At 41.4% G+C, this 27,804-nt stretch overlaps 1 protein-coding gene across 1 annotated transcript; it reads right to left on the bottom strand.

Annotated features, from left to right (window-relative positions):
* Positions 1 to 8,153: 8,153 nt before the first annotated feature.
* LOC143335292 (zinc finger protein 516-like) lies at positions 8,154 to 26,753 on the bottom strand. The gene is made up of 5 exons (XM_076754591.1): positions 26,385 to 26,753; positions 14,876 to 16,419; positions 12,764 to 14,065; positions 12,415 to 12,479; positions 8,154 to 10,648 (listed from the first exon to the last, which is right to left on the bottom strand). Exons 2-5 carry the CDS (start codon positions 16,218 to 16,220, stop codon positions 10,598 to 10,600), a joined length of 2,763 nt encoding a protein of 920 aa, XP_076610706.1. The 5' UTR covers positions 16,221 to 16,419; positions 26,385 to 26,753; the 3' UTR covers positions 8,154 to 10,597.
* Positions 26,754 to 27,804: the final 1,051 nt, after the last annotated feature.

The following is a 27,804-nucleotide window of genomic DNA, read 5'->3' as shown; positions in this document are numbered from 1 at the left end:
TCAGGGGAGAAAATGAGACATTAAAACTTTTTGAGGGTAAAAAATTAACATCAACACTCGTACTAGAACAGAGCTAAGCATTCATTAATTAGCACTAAACACAAAGTACAGCTGAGGGTGATGGGAATCATTAGCACTGTGAGTATTTGATCATGAATCAAAGTACTGGATAAATAAAAATTTGACCTGATGATGATGCTAGATGTAAGGTCAGAGGATCAGTAAAGTTTTTACAAATTAGCCCGTGGGGATTAAGGGTGCCAGATTTCATTGCAATTTTTCGCTCAAAACCTCACATTTCAGCCTCATGGTGGCGCCAGAGGAAAAGCCAAATGAAGCCTGGTTGCTGAAACCGAGCGGCTAGCTGTCACTCAAAGGGTCCACTTTTTATACCAGGCTGAAAACATGCTTATTTCTGCTGCATAGTTGGTCATTTTCTATGGGGATTGACTTGCTTTTGGAGTCAGCCTCAAGTGGCCATTTGAGGGAATGCAGTTTTTGGCACTCCCATGCAGATCATGAGTGTCTGAACTACATTTAATGGCTATCCATCCATCCAACCGACCGACCGACATTACCATCTAGCCTTGCTGCTAGCATGGCTAAACGCATTAACTGTAGATCAAGGCCACTTATACACATTATGTAAAAGCCTACGGGGAGTCTCTCCTCTAACATGGCACAACCTTTTAGATCTCCCAGCCACACCGATCAATCTCCTACATCTACAAATGAGCCTGTGTATCAGTGATTGACAGGTCAGCTCTTTAATTACAGGTCATGATTCACAGATTATTTTCAATAGTTAAGAACACACGTGAACATTTTGCCATGTGACGCAAGTACACCGATATCTGAATTTTTATTCTGCTTCCCTCCATGTTGTATCCCAGAGATAAATTAAACAGCAGCAGATCATCCTGTAAGCCAATCGATGCGTGCAACATGTTTCCTTTTAATTAAGACACATTTAAGGGACTACAAATGTGAACCTATTATCCTGCAGGCAGGTGAATCCGTAACACCATGGCCGACAGTTTTGCCCACGGCTGTCTCGCTACCTCAGGCATTTTAAAAGGTAAGCGGAGGGGGAGTTTTATTGTTAAGTGGGCTTGGACACAGTTAAGAGCCAAGAGCTGATGTTTAACAGCACTATTAACGGCGAGATGGGAGATCGATACAGCAAGGTATAGAGGAGGCGCATCTCTGTCACTGTGATGTGTTATTAGTGCCTGACAGTGGAGGGATCTGGCTTCTTTCCAGTTCCCGGGCCTTGTCGTGTACTTTGCTCCACAGTAATTAAACCAAAACCCCTCTTTCAAGCGGGTGCTACAGACTCAAAGCCTGTAAATAACCATTTCATAAATTACAAAAGCATTAACCAGTGTCGGCGAGCGGAGAGATCTTTGACATAACAAATAATACCTTTACCTGAGAGATTTATTTTGGCACCATCGAGATAATATCCTCTCAGTCTTTTTAACAACTGCGGTATATGACTGTGATACTGCGATTCAAGGTCTTTGATAACGCAGATAGACTGTCTCTTATTCAGACCCGTAGTCAGGTTACTCTTTATTTTGCGACAGATGCCATTGCTCCTCATATTGTTCCTTTAAGGGCCAAATTATGTATAAGCAATGCGTCTTTGTTCCGGAGTTTCCTTGAGGTGAAACGGTGCAGTGTTGTGGAGTGAAGTCGGCTTACTGTATATTTAGAAAGACTTGCATGTTGTTCTAAATAAATGATAAGTGCTGCAGGAAGCTGTATAATACCTGCAGATCTGCACTTGTTTAAATAGAAAACACGTCTTTCCAGCAGCGCAGAGGCAAACAAAGTCTGCGCTGTTTGATTGACTGCTCAATGAAATCTTAAAAGATGCAATCACTGAAAATGTTTTGTCTGTTTGCTTCATGTGACTGCGCCAAATTGGGATGACCAGCTGTTTAATTTTCTGGAATTCCTGCATGATACCAAGTCAGGAGAATGAGTGTCAGCACGTCCTCATCACTTTTAAGGATGCAGCTTCCAACTGTCTCAATAGTCCAAACAACGGGGCAAACCTGCTCTGAAAGGGTCACTTCTTTAAAACATAAACCGATCAGAGGAACGTTCAGTGAACCAAACGACAGGATTCATTTTGGTGAAAATGCAGAGGCACCATAACAAAATGGTGACAGCCTGTTAACTTGCAAAGAATGAGCAAAGAAGCTTAGGGGGTAAGTGGGAGTAACCTCCATTATGTTCAAACAAGGCCCCATCAATCTTTACAGCACAATGCAAGAATAAACTCAGCTGAAATCTGTTCTTCTTATACAGATATTGTCTTTAAAAAAAAGCTAACTTTGAGTCCTCTTGTAGTTCTGGTATATGTGATACAAAAAAATGATTTCCTGCTTTTGTCAGTGTCACACCGCCTCAATTACCTGTTGTCCCTGACTTTAAGAACTTATTGCAGCTGCTCTCCGTTCTCACCTTTGCAGGAACTGCTGAAGGAAGCACAATAGGTAATGTGTAGGAAGATGGTGAATTACACAACATCGCAGTTCAAGAGCAAGATGAAATTTATCATTTATGCGCACCTCAGGTCGCTGAGACTCAGGTCTCAGGTTTACATCGCAGCATGAGCACAACGCACACTTTAATGATGCTGTGGTGTAGTTTTATCCTACATGATTATTTCCAATGAGATGTGTAGATATGATGGTGTCATTTGAGGGGAAAAGGGATTCAGGTGCCTCAGTTAGCTGCAGTCATCATATACTGTAAACATTCATCATGTTTTTATATTATGTTTTACACAACCGTGTTGGATACTCAGAGTAAATGACGTCTCTAGAAAGTGAAGTCAGTCAGTCTTATGTGTAAATACATGGTTTTTGATTTCAAGTCAAGTTGCTGATTCTGGTCTTCTTATGATAAAGAAGAGTGTTTGTTTAAGGCTGAAAGAGTAAAGGAGAAGTAATTACAGCTGTGATGGGTAAAACATAAAGAATTACCTCAGGTTAAATCATGTTTCATTTTATTTCCCATGTTGACAAGAGAAAATAAAGAAGAGCTGGAGGACAGAAACGATAAACTCAAGACATATTTCATTGAAGGGAATCACCCAAAGGTTTACAATACAACATTTTATGTATATGATGTATTTACACTTGTGCATCTAGTACTGTAAAAACGTTTGAAAAATAATTAATTGGTAAATTCATGAAAGAATGTTTAGTACAGTAACAGCTCTGAAACCTTCCCTTTCAACACAACATTTCAGACTTTCAAGGATGTTCTTTATTTTTCTTATTGTTTTCAAATCCCATAGAAACCAAAGACAGCAGTGGATTATTCCACTTTACACAAGCTGACATGCTCAGTCACTGCCATGAACACTGTGCTTTAGTTTGACTGAATCCCACATTCACCGCCCTGCTGCTGTAAATGTGGACTATCGCATCAGAAAATAGTCCCCAGTGAATTATCAATTTACTGTGTATTTTCCTATAGCCTATATATTCATGACCTGTTCTTAAAGATTTCCTTGTCTGGGTCTGTGTCTGAGACTCAGAGCCACAGACGGGGTCGGGAGGTCAAGAAGTGTTCGGAGGTTTAGACTAATGCCTGTCTTATCCTTCAAAGGAGCCAGAACGTTGCTTGTCCTTTGTCCCGCAGGTTCATTACTGCAGTAATTATTGATTTCACCTTGTGTACTGGGTGCCTGATTAGTAGAAACCTGCAGGCCAAAGTCCAAACAAGTGGAAACCAGAATGTAGAAGAAGAAGGACTCAGATCCTTTTTTTAAAGTATGAACACCTCACTGTGGAAATACGGCCCTGCATTCAAAACCTGTCTGAAGTGAAAAAATGTAAATATCATGCACAAAATGTACTTAAAGTATCAAAGTAAAAGTCGTCACTATTCAGAAAAATGGTTCCTGTCAGTGTTTTACCTTATATCTCATGTTTTTGTATTAATGTTACTGCTGCATTAATGTGTATGTTGCACTTCACTAGACGCTGTAGACGCTTATGGTTGAGCTCATTTGAACTACTTTATGTACTGTTGGGTAGTTTAATCTGCCGCAATGCGTCATGTCCATCGTCACATCACATCTAAATAAAAACATCATTCATTTTTGTTGAAAGTTTCAGGAAGCACGAGTTTAATCATCAATATGATTTACTTTAAGATCTGATGGCTCAACCTCAAGGTAGCCGAGGGCATTAAACTTGAATTTATTTTATGCATCTTTGTCACCAAATTGCATGATATTGACTTTAGCCAACAGACTCTATTTAACATGTAAGTGATGGATGCTGCAGGTCTGTGATGCCTGTCTGGGTTTGATTTCTTTGTGTGGGACTCTGAGCCTTTGTGTGTGTGTGTGTGTGTGTGTGTGTGTGTGTGTGTGTTGTACCTTGGCAAAGATATATGTGATAAAATGTAAGTCTGTAACAGGGTTTTAACCTCGCAGTAGCACATTATCCAACAAATCACTGGATTTTGTCTGTTTGTTGTCCGTGTTTTTCCATATTAAGACAATGTCCATTGATTTTCCTCCCTCATCTTTAAAAGTGTGCTGTAACTGAGTGAGCAGTTACTGTTGGAGTTTGTCCTCCAGATGTCTCTGTGAACTCCAGATGCTCTCAAATGCTGTCTCATACAATCATCCTTCTTCATTCCCACTAACAATTAGGTAATGAAATATTGATTTTTAGTTAGATTCATATTGATGCTATTAGCTTTGCATTGATAAATCACTGATGCTGGGAGCCAGACCAGGAAGACATTACTGTGTGTTAATCTGACGGATATGCCTTCCTCTTCCTGCATGTCTCTCTCTCTATGTGGACAGTCACACTTCATCTTTACTGTGTTCAAAGCAGGTTCATAATGATGGTGTGACAAACTTCTTTTTCTCTATATATTCAAGGAGTCTTTCTTGGAAAATAGAAACTAAAATGAATTGGAAGTTGAAAACAAGAGTCAACAAAGGTAACTGGAGGAGAATAGAAGATAATATCCCCTTTTCTTAGGCTTATATTTATCCTTAACTTTATATTCTGCAAATATTTCTCACAATAAAGGAATAACATGCAGCGGTTGCTTGTATTCAAAGCATGCTTTAGTTCTATACAGTATACCGACGCAGGTAGGAATCACATCTTTGGCCCTGGCAACTTTAATGCCATGGTCTAACAACTGAGGTATACAGAGCAACATTTCCAGTCACCTACTGTGACTGCTGGGAAATCTCCTTATCACCAGTGTCCACCTGTCTGAGGCGGCGCTCGCTAGTTTAGCCTGCTGTCTAGTCATTACTGTCACAGTGGGGCCTCCTCGGTATCTAAAACTGAGACGCTGCAATGTACTTTAAGGACCTGAAACAAATTGACGTGTACTTTTATATGGAAATGTAACTACATGCGTAACTTAAGGAAACAAATGCAGATCTTTAAATGTGCCTAATTTGAGAAAAATGTGTGTGTCTGGTATTTGATGGAAGAAAAGTGGTGCTGTAAAGAGGTCAGAGGAAGATAGAGCAGGGCTGCCATTGGAAGCATGACATCAGAGCTTCCCCATGTTTTTTTGCTTCCGGCACCTTAATGAAATGACAGAGAGATCTGAGCGTGATTTGTGATTTGATTTGTGACCTTTGTAGACTTTATTTCAATACATTTTAGAGGCAAAAGGAGGTAAAACTACAGCAATTTACAAGGAGAAGAGAAAACAAAGAAGAATTTTGTGCCCTCTTTAATCTGAGCTGTTGTCACTGCAGTGGTGGTGTAAATTAATCATAATTTTTACTTTACACTCAAGACCCAAACCAACTAACTTCAAGTTTTCTCATCCTGAAGTAGAGCTGCAGCCAGAAATGTAGTAATACTGAGGCTTTAAGCCCAAATCCGCCTCTGCAGAATCCCACACGACATTTTTGACAAGCCAGCTGCCAAACTCTGTCAAACTTTATATTTAAGAAAAAAGTTAATGTATGTAATGATTTATTTAACTATTTGATTATATTTACTCAAATCTTAATTATGGTGTGGTGTGTAACTCTGGTGGAGGATACCACATTCCTTTCCTTTTAATTTAATGTCGGCTTCCACTCAAAAATACGTTTTCTCTTCTTGTCCCATCTGCTGAATGTTTGAGCTTCACTCTGCAGAATGATGTCTGTATGAGCTTCACACCAGAAGGCTGTTTTCACATTCATCTGCTGAAAGTGGAAAGTTTCTCTGCGCTTGTTGAAAATCCAGTTTTAAAGAGGCGGGCCTACGAGCAGGATTTGAGGAAACACAATTAGTTTGGGAGCCAATCCTGGTCCAGGATTCAACTTACACGAGCGTGATGTGGAGATCTGAAGCCTCCCATGCACAAACACTGAGAATGGGCTTTCATTTTGTTTTCTGCCCCTGAAAATTGTGAAATTTGTTCTAAAAAAAAATACTAGAATTTTCTTTAAAAAAACTGTCACATGCACAGACTGTAAACTCCTCTTCATGTAATGATAACCCCGCCAGCATGATTAGGCCTTTACTTCAAAATACCTTTTATTTATACTTTGACAACCTAACCTAAACCAAATACTAGTTCTGACTTCTAACCTTAAACCACCCTGTTAAAAAAGTAAAGAATCCCTCCCAAAATACAAGAACAGTCTTCACTCGTGAGGTCTAATGCTCAGACTGGTTCTCATAAAGACAGCAGTACAGCAACACACACACACACACACACACACACACACACACACACACACACACACACACTGCCCTGACAGCTGTCACTCCAATCGGCCACCAGTCTGTCTCTCCCCTCTGCTCAACAACAGCCAGGCGTTTCCCTGTCAGACAACATATGCCACTGCACTTCTCCTGCTCCGAGCCGGCTGACAGTATCCACTCCCAGACCCTGTGGCCGACTCCGACTCTCAGCCTCTGTTGCTGGTGGCGCTGCGAACATGATCTCTAATGTCTCTCAGGCAGCTAACTGATGCTGTCACTGCACCAAGATATAACACGACCCACTGACAAACACATTGTGACAGGGACATACAGTGGCACCAGTGTGTACACAGACACACATACGCACAAGTGCTCGTGCCTCGTCGATGTGCGGGACAACAGTTGCTGCAAGTACAACCTTTATTCAGTATTTATTTCCTCCTGCGGGTTTAAGCGACCAGAGAAGGTCAGCTGCACATACGTTGACAGCCACAAAAAAATGTTAGAATTCAAATGCTTTTCTGTGGCTTGTTTTATTTTGTTGATCCACGCACAAAACCTCATCCACTCGACACATTTTGAAGATGCCTGTGGATTCAGTTTGGCCAAGTTTGATGTTCATTACATCTGATAATGTTCCAATCACGTCCGTGGGCCAATATCTGTCTGTTGATGGGGGAAAAAAAATGGCCTCATCCATGATTTGAAGGTTTGTTTTTGTGCTACGTCGAGCTGTATACAGGGCTGCTTTATAGAGGAAGGTTTAGGGCACATGTTTTTATGGGTTAGTGGTTAAAAAGATTAGAATTGAAATATAGCGAGCAAGTAAAATGACTAAGAGGAGTGGAATTTGTTACAAGGGCAGCTCCTCTATTTCTTGATATTGCCCGCCATCTACTGGTAGAAGCAGGGAACTGCAGCAAGGATGAGGCCAGACATTGTTTGTAGTAGTATTTAATTGCGTGATCTTACTGAGATCAGCATCTCACCTGACCTGTGCAAAACACAGCCAGACACACTCAAGAATCAGAAACAATCACACTCGTCTCTAAAATGTCCAAAATGGAAGGTTTCAGTTCCTCCAATGGGACGAGACTTTCAAGTTTTAAATCTGAGAAACGATATAATCAACTGAGGCAGCTTTAGTTCGATGCATTTATAAACAAAAGACAAAAGTGTGCTTTCGCTTCTTGTTGCTAGTGAGGACAAGCCTATTTTTTCTTAAAGACAGTGATGAGCACAATATTATTATATTATATATATTATCTCAGTTTATGTCAGTGTTTCTTCTGCTTTTTTGCTTTTAACCCCGTAATATGAAGCATGTGTTCTTGTGATGCCTCATCACAGGTTCCCTGCATCTATGGGTGGAGTAAAGAGGACGAGGATCTGCGTGTGTGTGTGTGTGTGTGTGTGTTAATGACAACAGCACTATTATAATGTAAATCTACACTGACCAACTTTATTTGTATATTTTTACAGTCAGACAAAATGTGGAACTGGTGAAAATAGAAATTCTGATACCAACATCATCATTAACTATGAAACATGTTTACATAGTCACAAAAATGAACCCAGTGAGAGCTCAGCTTTCAGCGTCGGCTTTGCATAAACGTTCAGACTTGCATAAAAATTGCTGTCTCACTGTTTCCCGTCTCTCCTCCACCGCTGAACTGTCTGCAGCAGCACCTTTGCAGACAGCTGTTGGATCACAGGCTCGATAAAACGTCCCGCAGGAGCATCACTCCCTACTGACCCTCTGACCTCAAAAATCCTTTTTTTTTTTCAAACATTTTCTGCTGTTACTACAAATATCAAGTACGTGAGTGTTAAAATTTCACTCTTAGCAAACAAAAAAAGACCATTTAATAAATTTACAATATTTATCAAAAACACTTTTCCACACAGATCAAAGTCAATACTCCAGTAATAAATTATGTATTCTCAAGATCTCCCAAGAATCCATAAGTTCATGGCTTTTTTGTCAAATGCATAGACTATTTCTCTATGGGAGATGAATACACTGAGGCAGAACTAAAATATAAACATACTAAACAAATCTGCAAACAGGAAACACATGAAAACAAATCGAGAATGAGGTGAATTTCAAGAAACAAATATTTTTCGGTCTTTTTTTCGTAGCTTGACCGGCAGATGTAAAGCAGGGCCACATCAGCAGAAATTATCGCTACAGTTTCTACATCTAAAAAAAAATAATCACAGCATCGAACTGCTACATCACTAGCACGATGTGAAATGAGTGCAGATGTTTATGTTATCTGTCAGATCAGAGAAAAAAAGGACAATTTGTAAGAATTTCAATTTCTAACTTTTGTAAAGCAGGACACCACATTTCATTGTGAATTGGACATTTTGACACTGGTTTGACAGACTGGCCACCAATTTAGGTAAACTTCTCTAGATTTCTCACATGAACCAATTGCCCATTCCAGACTTTATGTTTGGCAATAGCTCTGGACTTACCATGGTCCCACTCCCACTGTTTGACATGGACCCTAGTTGTTGATGATTTTACATGAAGTTGTATTCTTTGCGGCTGTAAACTGGAGGTGAGCAGGCAGTTAATTTGGTTACTGGCACTACAGATTGTAGCAGAAGACAGAAGACGGCTGATATACCCTTCAGCACTCGTGTATGTGGGTATACTGGAGCATATAGTGATCAAGATTGAATTTCCATAAAGAAATACCAAATGTCAAATGTCTGGGGTGGCGATGCTCATGTTCTGTCAAAAGTATGTCCAGAATTTATTGTATTTGCATAAAAGGTACATAAAAAATGCCATAGAGAAATATTTTTTGCCAGTTATTTGAGTTGAAGTCAATGCAAGTCTTGTGATTGTGGGCTGAAGAGCTTTTTAGACGTCCAGTTTGAGAATGATAAAATGACGAGTGCATCTCGTTTCTCCACGTGTGTGGGATAATGAGCTAATGGTGCTAAAGCCTGGATTCTGGTCAGATTTAGCTCTAATTAAAGCATCCCAAGGTGCCATATTGTCTTGTAATTTTGCTCATTTATGACTGAGAATGTGGACGTGGACCTCTACTGGTTTAACTGAAGAGAAAGTAACTGTGACTGAGCGCTTTACTTGACTCTTCTGAATTTACCAGCACTACACTTACAAAAACATAGTGATGGGTGACAACTGGCCACACTTATATCACAATTTCAATAATTCTGTGACAATATCTTAGCTGCAGTGTATATTCAAGTGCCCCGTTGCGTTTTGTGAATGTTCGGACAATCAAATACGGTACTAACTTTAAACCAAAAACCAAAACAGGACATGTTTGTAGGCTCCATAAAATCAACAAACTGAAACATAAATATGGAGGTAAAAGTGGAGTAAAATGTTCAGTTCACAGCTTACATCTTTAGAAGTGTTTCTGGTGGCGTCCACTCTTGAAACTCACAAGATCTGGTGTTTTTCTTGCATGGATCTCAGCAGCTAGAGCTCATTTTTCACTGATATCTGTGGGCCTGTAGCCAATATAATGTCCTCTTTATCCTTGCAAACATTTCACTTCCTCCTAAGCTGGGGTCCCTTCCCCCCCCCGCTAAGCGTTTTCAGTTTTTACAATCAGCTCAAGCAGTTCTACCTCATTTCCTCTGAACACGTCTTCATGTGTGTTTTTGTTCCTAACATATCTACACTCGTAACAAACAAAAGCATGCGTAACACTTCAAATTAAACAACCATATTACAAAATAATAAGACTCCTCCTCATTGCTTTGCATATATTGTGCATTATCCAGTGCCCCTGTCCTGCTCGGAGTTATGGCTGGTTCCTTGAAAGAACAGCAGGCCTCTGTTCAGCACTATCGTGCAGGCTGGAAGCCAACAAGAACACAATGTGTGTTCACGTTCCTTTACGAAGAGACCCTGAGGATGAAGAGGAGCGGCTGTTCACCTGCAGGAGACAAGTGTGAAGCACGAAGGTTAGATCTCATCAAACAACACAGTGTGTGTGAATACTGTCAAACTATCAACAATCCTTTCTGAAATCTCAATCTGAAACATTCATATTTCTTAATATCATCAAATTTACTTCAAATCATCAGACAGTTAATGATACTGTTTTATTTTGTTCCACTCAGCGATCGCTCATGTATTTTCAACAGGAGGTATCAATTAATGAGAAACATTTGAATCAGGTTTACACATTTTTAGTTGTAAATTTATTTTGTGGATTTTGTGAGGTGTTTTTTAATCTTTGTTATTAGAATTATAATCAAAGTTTTTATTTCTTAAAAATATAGTGCTTTTGCTTATTTTCTCTCCTGTCATATGTAGGCCTGGGCTTGTACTTTTAAGATGGTTAATTTGCATTTGTGTGCAACAGGTATTGACCAAAAAGTAGATTCTTGACTAACCTGGTTTAAGAATGACAAAATAATATAACATGCATTAATTGTTTACTGAGATTTGCAAAAATTAGATGCACATTTAACAACACTGGCTAACACTTTTGGCCAGCGTAATGACAACCTACTCAATTAAAACATGTCATCAATATATATTTGGACGCGAAACCTTCTTAGAGTAACTATATTTAAAATGCATTTAATGTTCATGGCCTTAATGAAATATATACATATCAAAATACATTTCACCTAACCTGCAACTACAATGTCTCTGTAATGTAAAGTTGCACATAGAGACAGAGAGAAGTCTGTTTTTTCTTAAAAATGAAAATTTAGAGACCATAAGACACAAAAAACGTGTATAAGAAAGAAAATAAAACATCAAATCTTTCACAATTTGTTAGCTACTATAGTAATACAATATGTTCAAGAATTTCTGGTTAACATCCCCCACAGTGTTGTCCATGTTGGTTTTGCCTGATTTGTAATTCCTCACCCCTACAGACTGAGATACTGCCCATCTCTAGTGCTTAAAAAGTTGCCCACATATTACTCTAGGGGAAAGAGGAGAGAGCAAGAACAGTTGTAGGTAGCATCAGGGTAGGCCTGACTGACAGGCTGATGACACACCATATGGAGATGCTGGGCGAGTTTTACCCTGAGGGGGACAACAATGTTTTTTTATTATGTGTTTGCCTCATCCCTGTCAGCCTCTCGTACGAAAACGAGAAGGAAGAGACAGCCGGGTTGTGGAAGCTGACAGTCACGCACGCAAACACATGAAAATACGCAGACGCACGTGTGCACAGAAGTGACACTCTGTATTCAGACACAGACAAGGTACAGACAAGACAACAGCAACACGCTGGTGAAGATGTACTGTACATACATGAGGGAGAGAAGGACTTTTATGCTGTTCTTAATTTTAAAAAGTGAACTGATGGATCTGGTCTGTTTAGAGATATTCGCTTTAGGTTAACTGTAATTAAGCTAAAATCTCTCATGTAAACAAAAACATTGCCCGACAACCAGCCCGGCTGGCAATTCATTAAGTACATGGACATACAGTAGATGACAAAATTTAACTTGATGCATCTCATTGTAATCAGTTTAGTTATTGATTATATGATTAGGAGAGTCTAAACAATAGGCAGGCTTATTAAATGTATATCATTTGTGGGTGAACCTCGCCTGAGTCTGGACCTTTGTATCCGCCCATTCCAAAGAGATCACCTGACTGAGCCTAGAATCTTGTTTTTTAATACTTGAGACCAAAACTACAATATCAGTGGCTACTGCAAAGAAAACCTACTTGTTTGGAAGCTTCAGAGGTGGAGTGGACTTCTTTTCCAAAATTTCCATTTAACTGCAACAGTGCTGTGAAAATAAAAGTATAAAAAGAGCGCATAAACACAAATACTCGGGTCATGTCTCATTTTCAAGTTTTAAAACGAAGGCCTGATGTTGACCATGAGAAGTTACTCTCAGTGGGTTGCCAGTTTTAAAGGTCCTGTGCTCACCGCTCACTATTGTTTAATGTAAACTTTAGCAATCAGACAGCTTTTGATCAGCTCTGGCCTCCATCTTGAAAAAAATCCATATTCAGTTATTCACCTGCCCCTCACCAGTAAATTAAACACAAAAACAAAACTCCTCCTCACCTTGTGGATCAATCCTGGGATCAACAAAGCCCCAGTGCTGGTAAAGAGCAGCCAGGTCGTGGGGACTGTAGTTTTTTAGGAGACTCAAAATATCAATGTCCATTGGCATTTCTCCTGTTGATTCATTCTTTCCCTGAGCAAAACGCAGTGGTTCTAAATAAGCTTTGTGACCCCACATGTTCATGGCAGCCCACAGATCAGGACCCTTAGGACCTGACGAGGTGTCACATGACTGCCTGCGGGCATGGGGTCGATCTGCAGCTGTGCTTGATGAAGTTCCGCCATGATTTCTGGCTAACATAAAACCCAAACCCTCCTGTGGGAAGTTTGCTTCCATTGCAGCTCTGTGGCTTCTGTGTTTGGGGCTGCTTGTAGGCTGGAAAGTAGGGGCACTCTTGCCGTGCACAGTACTGCTCGATGAAGTAGCTATGGCGCTGGAGCTTTTACTTCCACCCTCCTCTGCATGCTTATGTTCACCAGACTTTTTTTGAGGTAGAAGTCCCATCCTCCCAGAAGACTGTGTCCCATCTGAAGAGCGTGAGTCCTTTGACTGATGCTTGGACTTGGGAACACTTGATTGGGTCTTGGGGGTTGAGTGCTTGCTGCTGCTGCTGCTGCTGTTGCTGCTGCTGTGGGTTGCATGACCTGGAGGCTGTGTGCGCTGAGTTCTTGGAGCAGGTAAAGCAGGGCAGTCCTTGCCTTCGAGGAACGGTGGAGGTCCTGTGCGTCTCCACTGGGTAGTACCTGCCTTTAAACTCTTGAGGCTGTTAGTGCTGGGTGCCCACTTGGGTGCCATGGAGCTGCTGCCATCCACCCTGTGTGAAACCCGCTGATGGATCCACAGCACTTCTGGGTAGTTGGTAGTGTGGGCGCAATATGGGCACTGATGTCTCACCAGGCCCTCTGTTTTTACTGGATAACTTACAGTGCCATCTCCTTCACTTATTGGCAATGAAGACAGATTAAGGAGACTTCCGGCATCATTAGTAGTAGTAGTTTGTCCCTGCCCCTTGACCTCAGTGCCATTGGACTTTTCTGTTTTAATGTTTGACTCTGCTGAGCCCTGGCCTGGTGGACATGTGTAAGGATTCCAGTATGGCTGACTGAGCAACACACTCCTGTTTCTGAGGTAGTCCATGTATCTTGAGGCTTTGGAACCACTTTGGCTAATGTTGTCCAAAATGGTGTTGTGTTTACTGTAGGGACCCGGGAGGTCCTGGTGCTGCTTGTGCAGGTGAGACCTGAGTAGTGATGCGTCAACAGTGTGAAAATCACAGTGCTCACAGAAGTATGTTTTTTTATCTGTAGGTAAGAGCAGAAGAAACAATAAATGTAATGAACATACACAGAATTTGCGTGCTTATAATGAATCTTAAAGATGATTAAAAAAGTGAATTTCCCTAAAACGCCAAGTTTTGGATTGTTATCTTCATCATTTTGTTATCTTATGCCGATTGAACAAAGAATTTGTGAATGGGGGAAGCAAATGGCTCAGGTACCATTCCTTTCAAGCGGCAGCTCTAAATCTAGTTAATTTCAGGTCTTTATTTAACAGTGGGCTCGGTGTGACATTTGCCAGCCACAAAAGCAGGATTTATACTGTTGTTCTTTATCAGTTTGAGAGACACTGATTTCTGTTTTCCAATATGAAAATCTTCTAAAAATGGCACCTGCTCTCAGTCCAGCTGTTTCACGTGTGCAAATAAATCTTGAAAATACTGAAAAGAGCAATTACAGTTGCTGTAATTCAATCATAACTTCACTAGAGGTCTCCCTTTTCCACAGTACAATGTTAAATTCTACTTTCTGCAGCCAACACAGAGTTCTCTGAGTACTGAACATCCACACTGATGGTCTGATAAGTTTAGCTTACCTTACAGCAATGTCAGAGACAGACATTTTGTATGTCTATGCTGAAGCCAGCAGTTTTTATTAAATAAAATGACACATAACCTTTGATATCTTATTTTAAACAAAAATGGTACAATGTTGAAAACAAAACAACTCTCCTCAGCACAAACTGGACCTGGTTGTTGATCCCCATTTTCAAGGAATTTGAACTCTCAAACTGTAGCGCAGATATTGCAGTATGGTGTGGTGTGTATGCCTTACCCTTCTGATCTTGGCTCCTGATGCTGTTGGTCTGTTTAGGTGTGAAGTGAACATCTTTGACTTTCTTAGTCTGCAGCGCCTCATAAAACGCATGACCAAGTCCGTTCAACAGAATACGGTCCTTCTGGCAAATCCTCTTGTCACCACCTTTGGTCTGAGCCAAGCTGTTTGATGTCTGATCAAGTCTTGTATCACTCTTGATCTTCTTAATGTTGGAGCTGGAGGTCTCGATTTGCTTCCTCTTCTTCTCCTGCTTCAGGGGTACATACTCGCCCTTTTCTGTGTCATATGCCACCTCAGCATCTGCTAGCCTCTCCTCCCATCCCAGACATTTCTCTGTGACCTCCACTAGTCGTCCCCTTGTGGCCAACTGCCATGCTTGGTAACTACAAACTGGATCCAGCTCTGGAATCCGCCTGCCCAGGTTCTCTTCCTCAGAGGTTTCCCTTGGTCCGACACATGTGAGGTTCAAGCATTCCAAAAAATGCCTCTTAGCGGTGTGCATTTCAGGGGCTTCGATATCTTCCTGTGGTTGTGGATTTTGTGTCTGAGTGCGGCTGTGGTTCGGTTTATGTAGCCTTTCATGTATTCGCAGTGTCTTGCGGTCTGAGAAGAAGTTACCACAGCCAGCACAGAGCTCATAGAGGCACTCTTCATTTGTCAGTGATGCTGGGTCCTGAGGAACTTCATTGATGGTGGCAGGCGGCTCCTTGCTTTTGCCACCTCTTAGCTGGGCTTTGACCCGGTGAATGCGCATATGACTTTGGAGGAACCACGCCTGGCGGAAACGACGTCCACAAATGCGGCAACCGTGATCCTGGGAGCTGCGGTGCCTTTTCATGTGGGTTTTAAGGAGCAGTACCTGAGGGAAAACCTGGCCACAAATGCTGCAGGTACAGGACCCACCATCAGCCTCATCAGCCACCTCAGTGCCATCTTTACCCTTCACTTTTTTCTTAGTTCCTTTCTTCTTCACCTTCCCGTTGACAGTGTGAGCGCTGTCAGATGCGCTGACAGTTTCGGGAGGGACAGTCTCAGCATTATCTGTCTGCTCTTGATCTCCATCCGCCTCCTTGTCACTGAGATTATGGCTGAATAGGCCCAGTTTATGGCTTCGAATGTGGGCCTTCAGACTGCCCTTCTGAGCCGTCCTGTGCTCACAGTATGGACACTTGTACGGCTTCTCCCGTGTGTGTCTTCTCATGTGCTGGGACAGAGAGCTGAGAAGGGGAAAGCTGCGACCGCACACCCCACAGGTGTGGCCCGAGGTGACACCTTCCTCTGTCTCTGCCTTTATATTAGCTGTGGGTTTTTGTGATACATCCTCCCTCTCTTCTGTCTCCATTACTTTTCCTGGAGCAGCGGTATGTCAAAAACCACACCTGTGTAATAAATCCTCTAACTATGCAACGTTTGTCTTCCAAAAGTTAGTGAGTTCTCAGAACGGCCATCAGAAGCTTGCAAATCATCACAGCTTTAGTTTCCATTCTGATTTTTGAAGAGATGATTCTTTATCTAGTTGCATACTGTTTGGGCAAGATGATCTGAAAATAGAAAGAGAAATAAAAATTAGCTTTGTGAACTTATGATCCAAATTCACAAATTACATCACAGCACATCATCATCATGTACTTAGCACTAAACATTGATGCACATAAAACAAAAGAAATGAAGAAATAAAGCTAATGTTCTTTTTTTTCCGAACAGCAATAACTTTCAAGACCAAACACATAAAACATACAATCTGTAAAACTTTTCTATGCACAAAACATTCAATTCTTGGGGCACAATTTAGAAATACCTGTAAAAGCTGGAGCTGATCATCAAACTGTTATTTAGTTTTGATTACAATTATGATGCAAATTGTTTGTACTATTTTTTGGCTTGTTTTTTGGCTAGTTTTTGGCTTGTGGCCTTACAAACCCTGAGTACTACACAGAGCTCAGCCATTAAGAATTTAGTTCATTTCAAATTTAATTAAATGAGGTGATTTCAGCAAACCTTGACACCCCTGTTTTAATAGTTCTGCAGATAAAATGTACAGTTTTTAGATGATTTTTAATCATTAAACGGCAGCAATTTTACTTAAACACGCTATTTTGAAGTGCCAGAGGACAAATATACTTTTTCTGTTCAAAAAGCTGATGAGCAAAATCATATTTCTTTGTTTCCTTTTGCTTATACGTGGGCACACAGAACATTTCCAGAGATGCAGAGACTGGTGTGGCTATAAATACACGAACAATGAAAGCAGAAGCTGCTTACGTGTAAGGTAGTTTCACTCAGTGTGTAAAAACCACAAACCATGGACTGAGAGAGATAGCCCACAGCGGCAATTTGCATCACACAGATTTTAGAATAACCTTTGTCCCTTAGTGGGTGAGCGACGCCTGTCTGTGCATATTAGAGCGCGGGTCAGTGTCTCAACATGCGTGTGTGTCAGTCCTTTAGTTTCCTGTGCCTAAATTGAGTGTGTTAGGTGAAGCATGAAGAGATGTATTCATTCCTGGCCAACCAGGATGAGCCCAGAGGGGCAGTCCACTCTAATTCAGGATCAATAATCCATTATCAACAAACTTCATTTTAGACGCTCTCATACAGGCACAAACAGCCCTGTTTCTGGAGTAAGTGTTGACAGAAGATTGAGAGTAAAGGTAACAAGGTGCATTTCGAAATATTACTGTTTAAATAATGGAAGAAATATCACAGAATTAAACCTTCATAAATGTGAGGCCGATGATCTAATCAGTCAGGAAGATAAGTTTGATATATCAGGCTCTATAAGTTCTGAGACATCTGATTAAAACCAGAACTAAACCATCCAGGAGCAGATATTTGTTGTACTCTACATGAAAAATGGTATGCAGCACAGGTCCAATCTGATGTGGTTAAACATGTTCCTCAGGCAAACTAGGCTGTTTGTTAGATTGTTAATAGTGAAAGAAAGTACTCTGTGGTGTATAGCCAGCCAGGCAGTCAAAAGAAAAACCTGCTATTGTGTTGGCCGCACCAGAACTGTCACATCGCCTCATGTCTGGCCCTCCACCCCTCATTGGGGGGTCGAGAGAGGTATTGTTAAAGCAAAGAGGCCTGGGCCTGCATGTCACTGTCTTCAAATACATGTCTGGGCAAAGAGGCAGGACAAAAGACGACTTGTTTGTCTTCAGCCCTCTGAATGCGAGGAAAAACTAGGTGCACATACACATAAAGGCTCGAAAAAGAGACTGACTCTGGTGTGATTTTCAGGGGATGAGGTTGTCCGACTAACTATCTGTATCTGCGTCCACGGTCGCATCTGTCTGCATGCATGCCTGCCTGCCCGCTCGCGGTCATGTGTGCTGATCCGCTCACGCTGGAATGGGTGTTGTATGTGCAATATGGGAGGAGTTTAGGAGGGTTTTCCGGACATGGCAGGTGTTTGGAAGGCAGACGCCATCAGATTAGTGCATGGGCAATGTGGCACACTGTCTCCAACAGGGGGAGGATGTGCAAGAGAAACTCGAGGGTGGCAATTAAGGGGTTAAGGTTAAGGCGAATGTAATGAGTTAACACAATGGGGATAAAGTCAGAGAGCTGAGGGCAACAGATGGGAATAAACGGGCCATCAGTATGGAGTTAGCCGCCTCTACAGTGTGAGCTTATGCCTTTGTCAAAGCGGTCTATGTGCTTAACGTGTGCTATATATTTGCATCAGCAATATCCTGCTTGCCCAATCATACAAGAAATTTGTGGTGTTTGTGTTAAACAAAATATGTTTACTGCATTTTTAACAGCAAAAGTCAATCCTAGTAAATAATCTATCCCCCCTCCATCCCCCTTGTACGTCGATATCTTTTCCACCTCTTCTGCTTTCATGCCATAAATACTGCGAGCCCTTTGGAGGATCTGTAAAGTAATGCAGATAGCCAAACATGTTGCTCCAGGGCTTAACTCATTTCTTTTAGAATCCCTCGCTCCCTTTTTCTCTCTCTTTTCTTTGGCAGATGAATAGGCATGTCCAGTCAGCTGTCCTCGCATTGATTCATCCTGACGTCCCAACCAGCTCAGCACAAACTCCCTATGGTCAGGGCACTGATGCTGAGAGCCTATGTGTTGTGATGTGTGTGTGTATATGTCTGTGTGTCTGTGTGTGTGTGCGTGCACGCGCACTTGCATGAAAATATCCACTGCCGGTGTGTCGTATGTGTGTGCTGCGCCTGGGTGCTGCACTGAAACTGTGGGTGCAATTTCCTGCCGGGATCTGGAAATAGCATTTCCCCTGAATTTACTTTGCAAGATACTGTCGCATCCCACGCGCCAAAATATCCTAAATACCTTCTCTTTATTTGGGAGAAATAGATGTCCACCTATAGCTAATCTCTGCAAAATTCTGCTACTGTAGACTGGTGGAAGTAAATATGCCTCAACCCCATGACTGTGCGTGTGCGCGTGCAAGTGTGTGTGTGTGTGTGTGTGTGTGTGTGTGTGTGTGTGTGTGTGTGTGTGTGTGTGTGTGTGTGTGCTGAAGTCATCCAAATATTCTCAACAACCAGCATCAAGCCTGTGCCAACATACCCCTGACTGGAGATAGCATGTGACTGTCCTTATGCTAGTGTTCAAAGCCATAGCCACTCGCTAAGCCTCAGCTCGCATCTACTGTTTTGTGTCCAATAATCCTGTCTGTTTGCACCACCTGAAAACACAACTGAGGCATAAAACAGAACTAATACACAAAGTGAGCAAATGTAGTCTAAATACAAAGGGAGGATATTTTCAAAGATTTTTGTTTTTCCTTTAAGTCCTTTCAGCTCTCCTAAAATTCAGAAACCTCTCTGCTGTGGGAACTGTAAAAGCATGCACAAAATCAAGTCATTCTGTTAGCTACTGTATCAGCTGATATCTGTTCACAAACATGTATATTTAACTGCACACGGAAGGCAAAGTCACTGCAAAAGAAACTAGATTATTAGACTCGACTGTTAATGTTCTAGTGGAACATGTTGGTGGTTACAACTTGCAGGAGGCAATGTGTAATGATTAATTCATGTTTCTATAGCATCACCAACGCTGCATGCTGTATATATTTCCTTTTTGGAAGAGTGTCAGTTTACTGAAAGATTCACTTGTGTGAAAACAGCTGTCTGTTACAACGACCATGACGCAAACAACATTTGGGACCTACTTTTAAAATGTGCAACTCTAAGAACTAATTTACACTGGATACAAATGCTGTATTTTGAATAATGAGATGAAGCACAGTAAATAATCTTTTACTGCATCTAATGGTAAATTGCCCCAAATTTGGCCCTAGCTTGCAAACCTACGTTGAACCTGAAGGATCAATAACACCTGAGCAACTTTCTGAAATGTGCACAAATCTTTAATTTTTTTACAAAGTCATACTGGAAGTGTCTTCATGAAATAAATTAAGTAGTCACAAGACCTGACAGTCAGCCATACTGAACACCTGTGCAGAATGATGCTCCGGCAAAGGAAAAAAACAGATTTCTTATCTCTTTACTGTTTTGAGGCAAGTATGCAGAAAATGTATTCTCTGCTGATTCACTGCTGATGCAGTTGAAGATGACTCCTTCCAGATGTAGGGGAGTCAACACACGCTCCCAGGTGCTCGCACGGGATGACATGTTTAATGACTATCCAACACAAGTTAGCATGCTCAACATTCAGCTCAGTTCACAAAAAGTTCACAGAAATGACAAAGTGACTCAAATGACGAGCACGCTGTCAAGGCTGTGGTGCCCTGTGACCACAAAACAACCACGCTAGAGCAAAGTGCTAAAAAAAGTAACAGAAAATGAGGCATAGAAAGTGATGTCAGTCCCAATCTTGCACTATTTTCCTATTATAAGGCACACTCTTCTGTGCTGTACAGTATAATGAGCACAATGTGATTTGACTGACACATATACTACAGTCTGGGTCCAATGTATAACTTGTAAGTAGCAGTCAAGGCCAAACACTGTTCCTAGAATGACTTCACTGCATGAACAACAGTGAAGCAGCACAGTACTGTGGGCGAACAGCCTAATGTACCTAAGAGATTAGACAGCCATGAGCTCAACAGTCACAAGCACGGACAAACTTGCGCACATTCGTGCCCATCCCCCTCCTTGTCCAACCCTCCACTCGGTTACACAACATATACAGGGATTACTCTTCATAGCATGAGATGAGCTGCTCGATGAGTGGCCTTTTATAGTGGATGCCCCTTCGTGCTGTAACGGGCACACACGGGAAGGGGAGCTGACAAAGAGAAGAGAGGTTCTTGGCAGAGATTTCACCTGTGTGGAAATGTGAACAGTCACTCTTAAAAAAATCTACACAAGGCCATGCAGGAGCCCGAAATGCAGATGTCAAAAAGGAGCTGAACAATGCCGCTGAGAGCAGAAAGGCAAAGACGAAGAGATGCGATTTCTAGAGGCGCGTTGTCATTTTGCTTTCTATTACTGATGTTAATTTATCTGCTGTGGTAGGTCTGAGGATCCACGACGGACCCACTCTCTTTTCAGTGTGGATTGGCTAGTGTGGGAGACACTGGAGTATAATCTGCTGGCATTAACTTGCTCTCTAAAAAAAGCACTCTCGACAGGGATTAGATTATCATGGCAAGGTCAGCTCAGACTCGCGCTGTCTCCCTTTATGTCTCTCTATCACTCTGCTTTCAGTCTTTCACCTGACTGGTTCTTCCTGCCATCTTTTGCTCGACCCGCTTCCTCTGTCAGGTGCAAATTTTAACACCATCATTCATTTCAGTCAAACCTTAATGTAGATCACACTGCCAATGCAACAGAAAACACAACAGATTAACACAGATTAAATATATAGAGGACATTATGGTACAGTGTCATCCTCCAAAGCTCGAAGCCGCAGAAAAGTGACTTGACCCACACTGTGTTTGTTAAAGAGAAATTAGAAAAAGAAACAATGTCGCTCATATGTTTGACCTGACAAATGAGACCGTGACAGTCATACTTGATTTATTCTTAAATCTAAATAAATTTGGTTTTTGGACTGTTAGTTGGACAAAAGAAAGATCAGATAATCACACTTAAGCTTTTTAAGAAGCTGGAATGAATCAAATCTTGCACAAAAAATGCCTATTTTTGACAGTAATTGTGACCAATTGACCTTAGATTGAATTGACTAATAAAATAATCTTGTAAATCATTTCAGCAATAAAGTATTAATCCCATCAAATCTTGAGTATGAAATGGTTGTAGATCAAATACCAGATAAGGATTTGCTTAATTCATTGTTGCTCCCTTTTTATCTTCACCATCTTGATCTGTTGTGATAAGGTCACTTCATCTTAATGTGAGCTTTGACTGGCTACAAGAATTTAATACACATGTTATACTGCAATACTCATAGTATAATGTACCTCTGTGCTAATGTGCTAATGTTTCTCATCTATGATTTGGATAAGAATCTGGGATTGATTTTAGAAAATAATACAAAATGCCATAACTTCATATGTGACGTGTTTAAAATAAGAACTGTTCACTGCAATAAACCTACAGCAAAATCTCATGTCTAAAGATGGGGCTGCTCTTTTGTCACGTAGGTCTTTATCAGTGCACAAGATCAAAATTCTCAAATTACAAAGGCGATGTTGATTTGTAGTAGAGAACGATGTGTGTATTTTCTGCTATGATTAAGGTAAGGATTGAAGGGTAAGGCGATACCTGCTTAGCGATTTTACCCTGGAGCAGAAGAATGACAGCTGGCAGCAGGGTCTGGATTAGGTTTCCCATAGGGGTATTGCATCTTTTACACCACCGCTTCTTTGGAGTAGAATGGGCCGATAGTAACCTGACTCCCTCAGACCCATCCAATCTCGTCTCCCTCTGTCTCAATGGGGCCAAGCAGAAGGGATCTGTGGACGCCTTACTCATCCCTCCCATCTTCCATCTGGACATTTTGCCGGTGTTTGCACTCCAGTTCCTCCACTGGAGACTTAAAGGGCAAGTCCTTTTTTTTTCCCAGTCACCTATTTGAGTCATCACAAAACCCATTCAATACTTTGTTCCACTAAATTTAGTTTTGGTTTACTGCACTGTGTTAAACACTGGGATGCTGCACTGCATTAAACCAGTACCTCACTTTAATCAGATTATGATACTCTTCATAAAAACAAGCGATATTCAAATAAACAATTATAGGGACCTTGAAGTGAATCCTTTGTCAGCGGTTCATTTTCCTGATCTTTAAGACATACTTGAGAAATGCACTGATTACTCATATTTTAACAGAATGCGTTGACATGTTTGAGCATGACTGAAACGTCTTCATTAATAGTTTGGCCTATAAAATGCCAGAACATAGAGAAAAATGGTGATTATAATTTCCTAGCACCGAAGTTGACATAGTTAAAATGTTTTCTTACCCAAATATGTTCACTTTACGATGGCATAACACAGAAAAATGCAGATATTCGTATTTAAAATCTGAAAGCACTGATGTTTTGGCAACACATCAACTAATGGTTTCAGCTCTAATTAAATCAATTTTCTAGATTAATACTTTTTTGTTCTTTCAAAACATATCTTTTTCTGTGTGCTTTCTTTTCCATCTGTTTACATATGGTCACTTTAAGTGTTTAATACTTTGGGCCCTGAGGTCCAGGTAGCTTGAACAACACACCCCATGCAGGCAAAGACAACATGGGCGAGACAGCTAGCATATGTTAAAATTGCTCTGAATCCAGTATGTGGTCCATCTGTATGCTCTGCTGTTAGGTTATAACATCAGACGAGAGGATGCATACTCAGCAAGAACGTGCACATGTATGTGCACACACTAGGCAGATTCTCATATTTTGCAGACTTGTGGCCCGGTGCAGTTATATTTAAGTGTAATTCTTACTGCTTGAAACGTGATATATTATATAGTGAACCTGCTCAGGTGCTTTTTGTTTACATTCATTTTGACTTCAAAATCTGCACATCGAGCTGGAGGCGGAGCCAAAACAGGCCCGAGTTTTACCTTAAGATATAAGTGTAATAACAGGGTATTACAGGAGTTAAATGCTTTATAATTACAGCAACAAAATTAAGTTTTTGAGGAATCAGCAGGTGATGACATACTGTAGCTTTTCAGAAGGATCTTAATTTTGTTGATATAACTGCTGCAATTTACTGGCTTGTCTGCAACTTCTTGTAAATGGTGAGAAAACTCATACGAAGTTTAAAAAAAAAAAAAAAAAAAAAAAAAGGCCATATTTTGGATGCAAGCCACCGGCACATGCTGCGTTTTAACTACTTCACAATGTATTCACGGGAACCACAGCATTTCACCTATTTCTCCCGGGTTTTCTCCCTTTGCCGTTTCCTCTCCTTGAAGTACCTCACAGCTCTTTTAAAGACACAAAATGTAATTTGCAGCATTTTATGAAATGCAGCTAAAGCCAAATGGCGTGATTTTGTCTTTCTGTAGCCTCAATTTTGTGCAGCATGTGTTTGTGTGGCTGTCTGGCTTCTCTTACAATCTAGATGCACCAATACTTCCTTCCTCCTTACACGGACACTCTGATAGCCATCCCATAATGGGACATGGTGATTATTTTTCTAAATGTGAAGCCGTATTTTTGTTGTTCTCATTCATTCCAGATTAAGGAAAACAAAATGTGTCCGTCCATTGTCACATGAGGGAGCTGTCCAAAGTGGAGATGGCCTTGCCCCACACATCTTCATGTCTGCTGTCTGCACCCCTCCCCCCGTCCAGCAACAAGCCCCTGTCCAGACCCCAGCCTCCTGACCTAATCTGGATGATTAAATCATTTTTCTTTAGCGCAAATTTTGTCCCCCCGCTACTCTTGTCTGGTAGCCGACGCACACCCTCCCCTATTGATCGTCGTACTGAGGAGATTACCCTAATAGCTGGGATTACCTCCCCACATGTTGGTTGGCCACATGCGGAGGGGGGGCATGGTGCATGTTGTGCATGATGTGCAAGTGTATGTAAGGAGGGTGGGAGGGGTGGAGGAGCAAGGAATAGACAAATCTGTGTTTGTTTATTGTCTTTGAGTACTCGAACATAGAAGAGCTACAACCGCTATCATGTCTCACTGCCTCAGGGCTGTAATTACACTTTTTTAGTCCACATAACAATCTTTAACAGAGATGATTAGTCATGGGACAAGAAGCTTTTTATCAGCAGGACAGAAAAACAACATCCTGAAGACCCACTTGACACATTTTTGCCCTCTCCTGCTTACTAACTGCATACAACCAGGGTTTAAAGGCCAGTGCTGGTACCAGCTTCTGAAGTGTCAGGATTTGCTGCTTTTCTTTGTTATTTATGGAAGCAAATTGGTGTTTGGACTGTTGGTTGGATATAATGAGCCATAATGAGATGTGAATTTGGGCTCTGAGCATTTTTAACAAATTTGTTACAATTTATACACTAAATGATTAATCATGAAAGTAACTGGTAGATTAATCGATGATGAAAATAATCTTCAGTTGCAGCCCAAGTGTGTCGCCTTGCACGTCCAGTGATGAAATAAGAAGTGGATCGGCAACAATTTAGAGAATTTGTTAATCATTTCAGTCAGTTAGCATGCAAAAATGCCAAACATTCTTTGGTTGCAGCTTATCGAATGTGAGGATTTGCTGCTTTTCTGTATGTTGGGTAACTGTGAATTCAATCGTGGTCGAACGAAACAAGCGATTTAAATATGTCACCTTGGACTATGGGAATTTGTGGCTGGTATTTCCCACTTTTTTTTAAATAAAAATGACTAAATGATTAATCAGTAATGAAAATTAACCAGTTGCAGCCCAAGTGCTCACTAATGACCCCTTTTTTCAGCCACAAGCCCTGATAACAATAACTACCAGCACTGTCCCATCCACATGTTTCACAACAGCTCAGATGGACATGTTTGGCTTGGTGGCTGCTGGCTGTGAGGTCTATTTAGTTCGCTGTTTCTATCAAGTGCCAGAGGTGGAAGCAGCTAGAAATCAAGATGTGATACCCACAGAGGCAGGCAGGCAGGCAGGCAGGCAAGCGGAGAGACTGGAGGCCATTCAGACAGTGCAGAGAAAAGGAATTCCGTTAATCCGCCGCTGATCCGGTACAATGGCAGCCTTGTTGTCTGTCCCGTTTGCACTCACTTAGCACAAGTTTGCGTGCGCTGACAATGTTCACTGATAGCGGCTTCACAGCTGCGCCAAAACCGCGGTAAAGATGCTGATAACAGCCCAGTAATGATGATGATGATGATGGTAGCGTGGGGGGGCTCCAGTCAGGAGACTTGTGTCAGTCGCTGGTAGCAGCCTGCTCCGACCCCGGGATTCAGAGGACACACGACCTGACCGAGTGTTGGACTAAAACTGACATCCATGTTACGGACTAACTAACCGACGGGATGTTGTAGTCAACTTTCGCCCACACAAAGTCCAAAAGCAGAGCAGCCACACTTGTACAAACTACCGCTACCAGCATCCCCCTCCTGCTCCAAACACTATCTTTTGTTAGTTCACCGTCGTTCAGCTTCACTCCTTACCTTAGAGGGGTCCGACGGCAGGTCGCTCCTCAAAGAATCCCATCACCGATTTGGAAGAAAAAAAAACAACGATGGCGAACTACGTTTAACAGATTAACTCTTATCGACAAATCAGGACGCCGTCCTTCACTTCGGGTGGCTCATCTCTTGCTCTTCCGCGGCGTGGAAACTTCACCGTCTTTCAATCACAGCGGTGCACCTGAACCGCAGTCCCGCCCTCCCCCTCCGCAGCAGCAGCAGCGGCCGCCGTCGTTGTTGCGGACATGAGTGACGCGAGAGATAACGTTATTAACGTTAATAACAAGGACGAGTGATCTGTGCGTGCGCGCGGCTCTGCCCCATTCGCTGCCACTCAGTGAGGAAGTGACCGGTGGGCGCGCGCCGAATGTTTTATTTAAATGAACGTTAGTTTTACTGATTATGTGGTGGTGTAAATACAAAGGTGGATGTACTCTAACAATAGCCTCTGGTCGGTGTGTTTCACTGGGCACACAAACGCTAATTTAAACTCAATTAAACCTTATGTGCAAGTAAAATAATTAGTTTTAGACCACATTACTGAAATTGCTTTAGTGTCGCGTGAGCAGTCGCTCGTGGCGTTATAGAAATGCAAAATAATTTAACATTATTATCATACAGGCAGAGTGTTTATCATCATCGACCTCAACAATTCGGCCTTGTGTTTTAAAGAATAAAAATATGTTCGGTTGCCAGTTACACTTTGGGACAACTAATGCGGTGTAATCAGGGGCGGGACAGGCCTCATGGAGGGAAGGTGGAGCTTAGTTTGTGGGCCCCTACTCCATCAATGAATGATAGACTCACTAATACTGTTCATGAACACAGCAGCAAAAGTACTCCAACTAAATCATTAATAAAATATTAGTTCACAGTTTATCATTTTAAGTCAGCTTTAATATTCTGTCATATCTCTGTCTGGACGTGAAACATGCTGTGGAACAGTTTGGTAACTTAGATATGCTGAAAATGCCGTGTGACTTAAAATACTGCACTGTAGCTTTTCATTTTGATTTCACATTGAAATTTTCGTATTGTAACTTGTGATTTGTTGTTGTATTTACACCTTGTGTACTATGTGGTGTATACCCAACATTATCTTTATCATATCATTTAATAGTAATATGTTTATTTTACCCATTTTTAGTGACTTTATCACATTTTTCTTGTGTGATATCAGCACTAGTGGACTAAGTTTCCCTCTTCGATGCCCCTATGGCAGATAAAACTTGATAAAGTGGCCTCTTCTTCACTTTTGGTTCAAGCTCTGTACGAGCGGCAGCCATCAGCAGTTGCTTTCTGTTTCTTTCTGCTCTTCATATATTATTCTTATTTATTTATTTTTAGCTTAGTTGTGTGTAACCTGTTTATATTTTTTGGCAACATGTACATTTTAGATTTG

Source organism: Chaetodon auriga, chromosome 17, assembly GCF_051107435.1.
Source record: "Chaetodon auriga isolate fChaAug3 chromosome 17, fChaAug3.hap1, whole genome shotgun sequence".
Classification (NCBI taxonomy): Eukaryota; Metazoa; Chordata; class Actinopteri; order Chaetodontiformes; family Chaetodontidae; genus Chaetodon; species Chaetodon auriga.
The sequence above is the reverse complement of the archived record's forward strand: the minus strand, read 5'-3'. Positions and strand labels throughout refer to the sequence as shown.

Excerpts from the sequence above, each read along its gene's own strand:
- LOC143335292 (XM_076754591.1), bottom strand. The coding sequence starts at position 16,220 with ATGGAGACAGAAGAGAGGGAGGATGTATCACAAAAACCCACAGCTAAT. Across the intron at positions 12,480-12,763 it reads TCCCAGGATTGATCCACAAG|CACTGTTGCAGTTAAATGGA; the intron begins GTGAGGAGGAGT and ends TTATTTTCACAG. Across the intron at positions 10,649-12,414 it reads CCTCTGAAGCTTCCAAACAA|GTGAACAGCCGCTCCTCTTC; the intron begins GTAGGTTTTCTT and ends TGTCTCCTGCAG.